The sequence below is a fragment of the Peromyscus maniculatus genome, chromosome 8, assembly GCF_049852395.1.
Source record: "Peromyscus maniculatus bairdii isolate BWxNUB_F1_BW_parent chromosome 8, HU_Pman_BW_mat_3.1, whole genome shotgun sequence".
Lineage (NCBI taxonomy): Eukaryota > Metazoa > Chordata > Mammalia > Rodentia > Cricetidae > Peromyscus > Peromyscus maniculatus.
Window position 1 is genome coordinate 74,811,475 of NC_134859.1, and position 10,001 is coordinate 74,821,475.

Genomic DNA, 10,001 nt, shown 5'->3' on the forward strand with positions numbered 1-10,001 from the left:
TGTGGTGAGTCCCAGGCTGCATCTCAGTAGGCCCCCATCTCCGATGGTATGTGGGGCAAAGCTTTAACCAAGGCCACGCTCTCCCCAGCCCAACACAGAGACAGCAGGCCCTGCCCTCAACATTCTTTTATTGCTACAAGTAGGGAGTGCGGCCCTTCGTGCAGGCCCAGGGGAAGGCTGTGGCATGGCGAAGAGCCGGGACCATGTGGTCTTCCAGTCATGCTGTGGGACGGGGCAGGAAAATGCTGGAAACGCTCCCACAGTCTTGCTAGAGCCTCAAAGCCTCATGGCTTGACTCATAGGCTCTCATACCTGGTGCTGATTCATAACCTACTATCTAAGGGTTGCCACTGCCTCCTTGGCACTCTCAACCAATGAAGCCAGCTCTGAGCTATAGCCCGCAAAAGCTCCAGCAGGAAATGGTTTTGGAGGAGAAAGCAGCATCATGATCTCCCCCTTACCCTCTCTCCAAGATGTCAGGGCTTGGCATAATCCTGTGGGAATAACAGAAATAAGTGAGTGGAGGTTTGTTGGATATCCAGACAAAGAGCTATTTTAGTACATTAGTAGCAAAACTGAGGACAGTTAAATACTTCTAGTTGTCCCTGTCCCCCCTACAAAGTCTTAGACCCCAGAACTGACTATCAGCCTAGAAGCTAGCATTCTTGGAAAGCATCAGGAAAGAGTACGATGTTCCTAGTGACAAGTTCTATTGCCTCTGCTTAGCGGATGGATGTCTTGTATCAGGGAGAGATGCGAGGGCCTGACCATTCCAGATCTCCCCTTACCTGCTGAAGCCTCATTTGCCGCGCCAGGCTGACAGGTTCAACTTGGGAATACGTTGACAGCTCACAAAACCCCTTGGGTAGATGTTAGCCGCGAAGATGTTCTTCGAAACAGTGGTGATCCCAGTATTGTCACATATAATCCGAGATAAAGAAACCTGGCTCAGGGCTTTGCGCTGTCTTTTGGTGAAAACTCCCCACTTCTGCCACCAGAACCTGTAGGTCAAGAGACGCGTGAGAAAGCTGGGGAGTCGCTGTGCAGTGAGCGCCTTTCACGTGCCCGGCACGTTCTGTTTCATTCCTTTCACACAGTGCTGCCAGTTTCCGCCCAGTGAACTGCCCAGAAGTAAGGCGATAGCAATCTAGGTAGCCAGGGGAGGATTCGAACCCAAGCATACACCACATCCAAATAAGGAGTCGGGTCCAGATTTAGTTCTTTGCCCATGCCTTCTGGGATCTACTAACCCAGAGCAGTGAGCTGGCTAGTCTCGGTTCTGGCCTTAGGAGGCTCCAGCTCAGGCTGGGTCAGCCTTGCCTCCTTCTTTTCCTCAGACCTTCTTTCCATGGGGAAGCCCCCTGGTCTCAGGTCCTATGACCTTGGGAGAAATGAAGCTTTTTTTCATTTTTAATTTAATGATTTACTTTTATTTTATGTGCATTGGTGTTCTGCCTGCATGTCTGTGTAAGGGTGTCAGACCCTCTGAAACTGGAACTACAGACAATTGTGAGCTGCCCTGTGGGTGCTGGGAATTGAGCCAGGGTCCCCTGGAAGAGCAGCAGCCTGTGCTCTTAACCACTGAGCCATCTCTCCAGCCCCAAGAAATGAAGCTTTCAAAGGTGCTGTCTCCCTTGTTCAGTTACACAGTGCTGTGTCTTTCTCCTCTCCCTCGGGTGCTGGGGGTCACTTACCTGTCTCCATCTCTGGCTCTTCTGAACTGGTTCTCAAAAAGACAAGCCAGGAGAGGCCCTACTCGGGCCCCGGGCAGAAGAGGCTCTGCAATGGCCCCCATCCAGATATCAATGTTATTGGGTGTCCCGTACAGACTCAGGAACTTCCTTGCCAAAGCCTGATTCTTTAGCACCCGGCTGAGCTGGGCCAAGTTTTGGGGCTGGGAAAGCCCGCAGAAGCGCCGCCAGGCGTTGTACCCTGAAGGAGAGCCGGGAAGCAGCTCTGTTAGTTTCCTGTTAGCTTCTGCTGCTCCCCACAAATCCTCCAGAGTATATTCTGGGGTCACTACCGAATGGACCAGAAGAGCTCTGCAGGTCAGCACCAGATCACCTCCCTCTCTAGCTGCGGGCGCCCCCTGCCGGAAGACACTCAAACTGCCACACTAACTTTCTGTTCCCCACAAACAACTGTTCTCTACAGGTCATTGCACACATTTTACCCTGACACTGGCTTTTGCAGTCTCCTCTAGTCCCTTCCCCAGTCACAGCACATCTGGAACTGTACTGCCTGCTTTGAACTCCACTGGAGGTCATTGGAACTAGGAAATGACATAAACGGAAGAGTCTGCTCTCTTCGCTCCTGTGGTGGTTCCTGGGTCCTCACCAGACAGCCGCAGGAGGTCTTAATCTTATTCTGTCTGACCCCGCATCTCTCAGGCTCCTTGGCTTTCACTCCTCAGGGCCCTGCAATTTCTTTGGCCCTAGAATTTTATAACCTCCTTCTCCGAGTGACCAGCGCGGTGGGGAAGGGCCAGGTCACCCACGCCCTTTAAGTCTGTTGCTTTTCTCTGCTCGGAAAGTTCTTCCCGCTCCCTTCACCTCCTAGTCCACTGACCTAATCCTGAGCTAAACCTAAAGCTGGAGCCCCTAGAGCAGATGGGGATGACCCAGGTTAGCAAGCAAAGGGCTGTGGGGGGCATCAACATGGGCCTTGCCTGCTCCACACTACCGCTCATCTCGTTCCCGTCAGAAGGGAGGAACCCCAAACAGCCCTGTCTGAGGTGCCCCTCACCTGGAAGGCCATGGTCCCGGCTGCGCTGCATGTTCAGAGCCGCCAGGTCCAGCCCGATCCTTCTCACTTGCCGAAACAGCTTGTCCCGGAGTTCATCTACCACCATGGAATCTTGCCGGTTTAGCTTAGCTGGGGTGGCCATGAGGCCTCGGAGGATAGGGTCGATGCCACCTGGTCGCGGGGAATGAGGGAGGTGCTGATTTGACCAACCTCTCAGAAGCTCCCGCGGTCATCCCATGATGCCAAGCTTGCAAGGGGAGTCCTTACAGGTCCATGACATACCACTCTGAAGTCAATCTGCCCCCCCCCTTAGAAATGTCCCCCTTATCAGGCCTGGTGATATGGATGATATAGATATGATGGTAATCTTAGCTAATCAGGAGGCTAAGGCAGGAGAGTCACAAGTTCAAGGCCAGCCTCGGCTACTTTTAATAAAGCCCTTATATTAAAAAAAAAAAGTAAAAGGGGCAGGGATATAGTTTAATGGTAGAGCACTTTCCTAGCATGCACAAGGCGTTCTCCCTTAGGACGTGAGAGACCCATTGATGACTGCCTGCTTTCTGCTGTCCTGGGGAGGCATTGCAGAGGCCCAGCCAGCATTCAGCAGCCTGAGGAAGGGGTGTTTGGACCCTTGCCCCCTTTGCCTTTGGGAAACCCAATCACCTTCATATACGATACGCCAGCTGGCAAAGAACGCAGAGCTAAGTGGAACATGGGCGTTGCGTTTTAAGGCCCGATATTGGCTGTCCAGGCGGAACATGAAAGGCTGCAGCATGGTGTGGCCAAAGCGGAAGGCCAGGGTGAAAACATTGGCTACACGTGGGTCCACGTTGGAGCAATACCCTCTGTAGGGACCCAGGGTCCTTCTGATGCGGGCCTTGCCCAGAACCAGAGGTAGAAAGTCTCGGTAGGTGATGATCTGGAAGGCATGATGTGGAAAGAGTGTTGTCTGGGCAACCCACCGCCCCGCCTTTCCTCTGCACTGACTCCTGCTTGTCAAAGGGCCTCTAGGGTACAGCAGTGACCATTGCCATTGTTTGGAGTACAGCAGCGCTAATCTCCCATCAGAGGGTGAGATATTGGAACCCAAAGAGAATACCACAGGCGGGGTTACCGTTAATGGCAGAACCAGGGTCAGAGATGCGCCCCAAGCAACTAGACCCACCAGCCTTGAGGTACAGCCTCCAAGCCATGTTCAGGAAGGTTGGGAGCCACCCCCTGAGATTCATGCCGGCCTCTGGGCTCCCTACCTGGACCATGGCACCCACGATCTTCCGGGCCTCGTTGTACAGCTTATCTCCGCTCCAGTGGGGATTCAGGCGCCTCAGCTCAGTGGCCAGTCGGTTGTGTTCTCTCACAAAGAGGGTGTGCAAGGAAGCCAGTTTGGGGGTTTCACTTGACCGGGTGTCACCTTGAAAACGCCAAGTTCAGGGTCATCAGAGAGGCTTTCGGGAAGGGCAAACAGACCTGGGACCCAGAGACCAGGCGAGGCGAACTCCATGCAGCTGAGTTTCCATTTCAGCTGTACCATGGGGCTCCTTACTGACCAACACTGTCCTCCCCACGACAGAGAGCACTGTGGGCTCCTGGGTCCCTACGCGGCTGGACCAGGTTAGGACTAAGGGAGATACACAGAGCAGGTGCTGGTCTCCTTGCCTGGTGATTCTCTCCTACAAGAAGACCAGATCCACAGCCCTGACCACGCATGGTGGGAGACGACCCTGGGAACCTTGACCTTGGGACTACACGCCACCTGTCTGCATCTGCTTCTCCACTAAGGGCTCTACCTGTTTCCACATTTGAATTTTATGTCATGCTGCCCTTCCCAGGAAACAGGGGAGCAGGCACATTGGACAGGGCTCATTTTTGTACCCAGACCTTCCCCATAGGCAGGGCAGGACAAGTTCAGCCACCCCCCTGGCTTCTCACCCAGCCCTCCCACAGAAGATCTGAGCTCCTGGAGATCTCTGATGAAGGTACACGCTGCTCCCCCAGAATACATAGTTGTACAACCCTTTAGGAATGAGTTTTAGTTAGACAGTGGGGCGGAGCATACAGAGGTCTGGGAGCTCCACTTTGTCCCAATACAGGCTTTGCCCTCAAAACGCCGCTTTCTTGGACACAGGCATCTTTCCTGGGTCTCAGCCTCCCATCTTTAAGTTGAGGATAATATTTCCTGCCTTTTGCTGCTGTGAGGTTCAGGGATGGCCCAACTGGACATCTTAAATACCCAGAAGTGATTACTGGCATCACCATAAATCACTCAGGAAGGCAGGGGTAAGGACTATGAACAGAATGCAAACTACATCAGGAGGAAGGTACCACATAAATGAATGACTTTATAGCAAGAAGGGAGGCGTGGGATAAGAAAACCACCTAAAGAATTAAAAAGTGAGGTACAGGTAACAGTTACTTTCAGGTAACTAAAGAGATGGTCCCTTTCTCTTGCAGGGGGAAGGAATCAGCCTCTTCCTTCTCTAAGGTCCCAGTAGCGTGACTAAAAGCAATGGGCAGATACTGAATCAAAATAAAAGGGCACTTCCTATAGCTGGCTGGCGTGCCTGCCGTTCAGGTGGTGAGCTGCTCATCACCGGAGACACCAAAGACCACACCCAGGGGATAGGCAAAGGGACCCATTCCCACTTAGCTGCTTTCCCAATGACTGCACAGATCTGGTGTGCCTATGGTGTGCCCCCATACTGAGGATCCCCTGAACTCCCAAGCAGTGTTTCCTCACCACACCCCATCATGCCCCTCCATCCTTAGGAAGACTCCAACTCCCCCGCAGACTGACCTGCCAGGAAGCAGGGGATGCGCGCAGAGCGGTTGGTGAGGAGACAAGGGTCCTCACGTAGGTTGTCGAAGGGCATTAGGGCTCGGCCATTGTCCTGGAAACGCTGGTTGGTGGCCAGCAGTCCCCAGTAGTTGGTCCGATTGCGGAGCCTCAGGGCAAGGGAGACCTCGCTGCCGTACACCATGCTGGCATCCACGAAGGATGTAAGGGCGTTGATCTGGTTGCGGACTTTGTTCTTGTTTTGGGGGCATGCCGGTGCGGAGCGGAAGAAAGGGATGCAGTCACGCTGGTTCTTGATGCGGGGGTCATTGGGTGGGATCTAGAGTGAAGAGCACTCCGTGACTCTGGGACTTCCCTGTATCAGGCTCACTAATCTGGGGTACCCCCCCCATTCATTTTTGACATTGCACAAAACTTCCCTAGTTCAGGAAGTCCTCCAGGACTCACCCAGACTCAACCCTGGGCCTTTGTGCCTGCTAGGCAAATGCTCTGCCCCTGAGATGAACCTCCCCACCCTGGATGAAGCTTTTGAAATGATGAAGAGCTTCGTCTACCTGGAGGAGAGAGTGAGCCTCTGAGAGACAAGTGTTACATGTGCAGTTAAGCAATGCTCAAGGGAGGCAGCATTTGCTGGGCTTGCTATGCAAGCCAAATGCTAATGTTGTGCTATGAAGATCTAGAAGGCTCCACTCAGGGTGTGCCCCTGTACCAAGGCTGGAGGAAAGGGGTTTTGCTGACACACAGCCCCCTCTGAGTGCCTCTCTACCCACTGCAAGCAAGCAAACTTGTAGGTGTGTGTGTGTGTGTGTGTGTGTGTGTGTGTGTGTGTGTGTATCAGAGAGAGAGAGAGTCCCCCTTCCCAGAGGAGATTCTGCTCCCTGAATTCTCTGTTTTCTTACCTAGTGCCCTACACTATTCTTGCCTCCCAGCCTAGAGGAGGACACTGCTCATAGCCCAACCCTAGGATTTGCAAGAACTGTAGGGCCCAGAGGCCTCCTCTGCTGGAGTCAGACCCCATGGGTCAAGGCCTGTCTCTGATATGTCTCCTCCATGAAACTCCAATAGAGCCCAGCCATCCCCAACCCCTCCAATACACACAAGCAGGGGCATCTGTGTTTCTTGGTGTCTGGATGGGGCTTATTTCTCCCAGATTCCCCCATATCCATCTTTCTGGGACCTAGAAGGTTGACTGAGGGGTACCTTGATGGGGAAGCAGGGAGGCAGCTGGGCACAGGTCTTCTCACAGTCCACACCCACAGTGAAGGCCACTCTGGCTGGGGACTCTGGGGTGAAGTCCAAATCATGGTCGATGAACTGGCCCCACTGCATGAACATGAGGGACCGGCCCCGATCGGAGGTCAGCTTCGTGCTGGGGAAGCGCACGATCTGATTGGAGACGGCTCGGACCTGGTGGAGAAGTAGGGTCAGCCTGAGTCCGGGCTCATGATCTGGGCCAGGTGCTGGGTCTAACCCAGGACTCAGGGAGTGCCAGTCTCCTGCCAGAGCTGACAGTTTTCCATCCACCCCTTCCTCTCCTGGTCTTAGAGATGTAGCCCCCTCTGGTGGTGGTTGTCATTCCCAGAAGGACAGCCTAGCACTTGGCCTGAGGCTTCTGGTGGCGCATGCCTATAATCCCAGGATTTGTGAGGCTGAGGCAGGAGGATTGTTAGTTCAGTGAGTCACACGCCAATCTGAGCTACACAGAAAGATCCCATCTCAACAGATGAGAGGGAGCTGGTCCAGACCGCAGGCCAGCCTCACCTTGCCCTCCCATAAAGGTGAGGTCGGTGTGTAGACAGATAGGTTAGAGAACTGATGGTCTTCAGATACAAGACTAAGGTGACAGATAATAAATAGAGAGCTCAATAGACAGATGAATCAACTGAAGAAAATTAAATATATTAATATTAAGACAGGTAGGAAACTGTTATATTAATATAACAATAGAAAGTTGACAAATGTAGAATTGCAGATCACAGATTCACAGATGCATAGAACTTTATATTTAGGACGATACTTTGGCCTAAACATGGAGTCTCACACCTATTACCCCAGCCCTAGGAAGCGGAGGTATGGGGATTGCCGTGAGTTTGAGACCAGCCTGGGTTACATCCTAAGTTCAGGCCAGAACAGACTATAGCATAAGACCTTGTCTCAAAAAATAAACAAAGGCACCGGGAGATGACTTAATGGGTAAGAATGCTTGCTATGACCTGACTTCAAATTCCAGAACCAAGCTTGGCTACATGGGCCTGTAGCCCATATATTGAGGGCCAAGACAGGCCAATCCCAGTAGCTCACTGTCCAATCATCTTACATGTAACAGCAAGCTTCAGGCTGCGTAGGAGACCTTGCCTCCCCCAATAAATAAATAAATAAATAAATAAATAAATAAATAAATAAATAAATAAATAAATACATACATACATACATACATACATACATACATACATATATACATATATATATATATATATATATATAATGGTGGGATCAATAAAGGAAGACATCCAATGTCTTTCTCTGACCTCCCCATGTCTGTGCACACCTGTACACACAGAGACATACACATCACACACACACACACACACACACACACACACACACACACACATGCGCGCGCACGCGCACGCAGAAAAGGAAAGAGAGATGCTTTGACACCTGTTCAACCATGAAAACAAAAAAAACAACATTCCATAACAGGTAGCACAGGTACCATAGATCGTGGTCTAATACAGCTGTTTATGCCAAGGACTTCATTTCCATTCACACAAGCTTAGATTTTTCTACTTTCAGGTGAAGAAACTGAGACTCAGGAATAAGGGGTATTCGCCCCCCACAAAGTCACTCAGCAGGTCAGTGGGACAGCCCAGGCCCGAGCTCCACATGCCTGATGACTCAGGGCCGTATTTCCCCCTCTGCATTGGCAAGAGAAGCATTTTCCAGACGCCCCCCCCCCCACTGCAACTCACAAGAGGGAGGAAGAAGCCATTGCGCCTCTTGCTGGGCGTCCAGCCGAAGGGGAGCGACCTGTGATCTTCATACTCAGCGGGCAGCCAGCGGGCCAGGGCTTGGTTGGAGGCTCCCAGCCAGGGCCTCTTCCTGTGGTAGTGAAGGGGTAGGTGTCAGCGGGGTGCAGGGCCTGAGAGGGAGTGGGGAGCAAAGGCAGCCCCCCCCACCCCCGATACCCACTTGTTGTTACATCTTCCTGTGATGGTGCGGTACTTATTGCTGCACTTCTCCACCGGGTCCTGGAGAGCGCAGCCACTGGTCTGGGACAGCAGGCGCAACTGTGGTTCTGTGAGCACATCTGCGGAGGAGGGGGGCAGAGTCCAGAGTCCTAGTTCTTTCCTGGGCTGGTCAGGTCCATCCCTTTGTCATCTCTAACATCGCTTTCCACCCCACCTCCCACATCTGGCTTTCTTCTTCTACTCCCAGGCTAGGGCAGGCCTTGGGGGGCTCCATGGGAAACACAGTACCAGTGACATTGAAGGGCCTGGATCCCTGCGCCTGAAGCTTCTCTTCTAGCAGCCCTAAGGCCACGTGCATATAATCGGCAGCCTGAACAACTCTTTTGGTGGCTGCTACTGGCTGCTTGAAGTAGGCCAGGAGGTCCATGGGGCTGGCCGAGCCGCTGCGAAGGCGCTGCTTGATGCTGTCTCGGGGAGGGGGGGGAGGAGGAAGAGGAGGCTGGAGGAAGGCTCAGGCTACCAGCAGAGTCTCAGCCCAGCAGGGGTTCAGGTTGGAGGAGATGACTTTGCCAAGAGCCCGTCCTCCCTCACTGAGCCTCCCAGGCTGGGCTAGCCCCAGTCAGTCCCAAGCCCACCTCTTCTGTGTCCAGTTATAGGCAGCATCCACCAGCAACTTGGCCTCTGTTATGCAGTCTCGAAGGACTGAATCCTCCACTTGACTGGGGGAAGCTGGTCAAAGGCATGGATGGGCACTCAGTGTTCAAGGGAGCCACAGAGTCCCCAGATCTAAACGCTTTCCCCTCCACACCAATCTTCTGCCTTGGTGTCCAAGGCGCTCTTACCTGGGGCGGTGCCCTCAGAGGGTTGGGTAAGGATGAATGTGGCCCCTATCAGGGCCAGTAGCAGCTGCTGCATCATGCAAGCAGAATCCCTGCTTCAGCTGAGCGGGCAAAGGATACCACAGACTCCCCAGCGAGTCTCCCGCTCCTTTCTCCCCCAGAGGACCGGAGATGCTCACTCTTCTCTGGAAGGAACGAGAAGACTTTATATACCATCCTGGGGTAGAGGGGGCAGGTCTCTGCCTTCAGAAGCCCAGCCCCTGAGGCGGAGCTCCAGAACATCGCTCTGGTTGTCAGGAGAGTTGTGTGATTGACACTCTCCATCTGCTTTATTCCTCACCAGCATGGGGACACTGTCCATCCCTCTTAGTTCCCCTCACCACCCACCCCCTTGTTCCACACCCACCTCTACTCTTGGGTCCATGGGTGCCC

At 53.0% G+C, this 10,001-nt stretch overlaps 1 protein-coding gene across 1 annotated transcript; it reads right to left on the reverse strand.

The window, feature by feature from the left end:
- Positions 1-111: 111 nt before the first annotated feature.
- Positions 112-9,737, reverse strand: Epx (eosinophil peroxidase). The gene is made up of 13 exons (XM_006998473.3): positions 9,573-9,737; positions 9,366-9,459; positions 9,019-9,194; positions 8,732-8,849; positions 8,512-8,641; positions 6,740-6,946; positions 5,540-5,858; positions 3,996-4,156; positions 3,409-3,664; positions 2,746-2,916; positions 1,695-1,932; positions 789-1,001; positions 112-494 (listed from the first exon to the last, which is right to left on the reverse strand). The coding sequence occupies exons 1-12, from the start codon at positions 9,646-9,648 to the stop codon at positions 800-802; spliced, it is 2,148 nt and encodes a 715-aa protein (XP_006998535.1). The 5' UTR covers positions 9,649-9,737; the 3' UTR covers positions 112-494; positions 789-799.
- Positions 9,738-10,001: the final 264 nt, after the last annotated feature.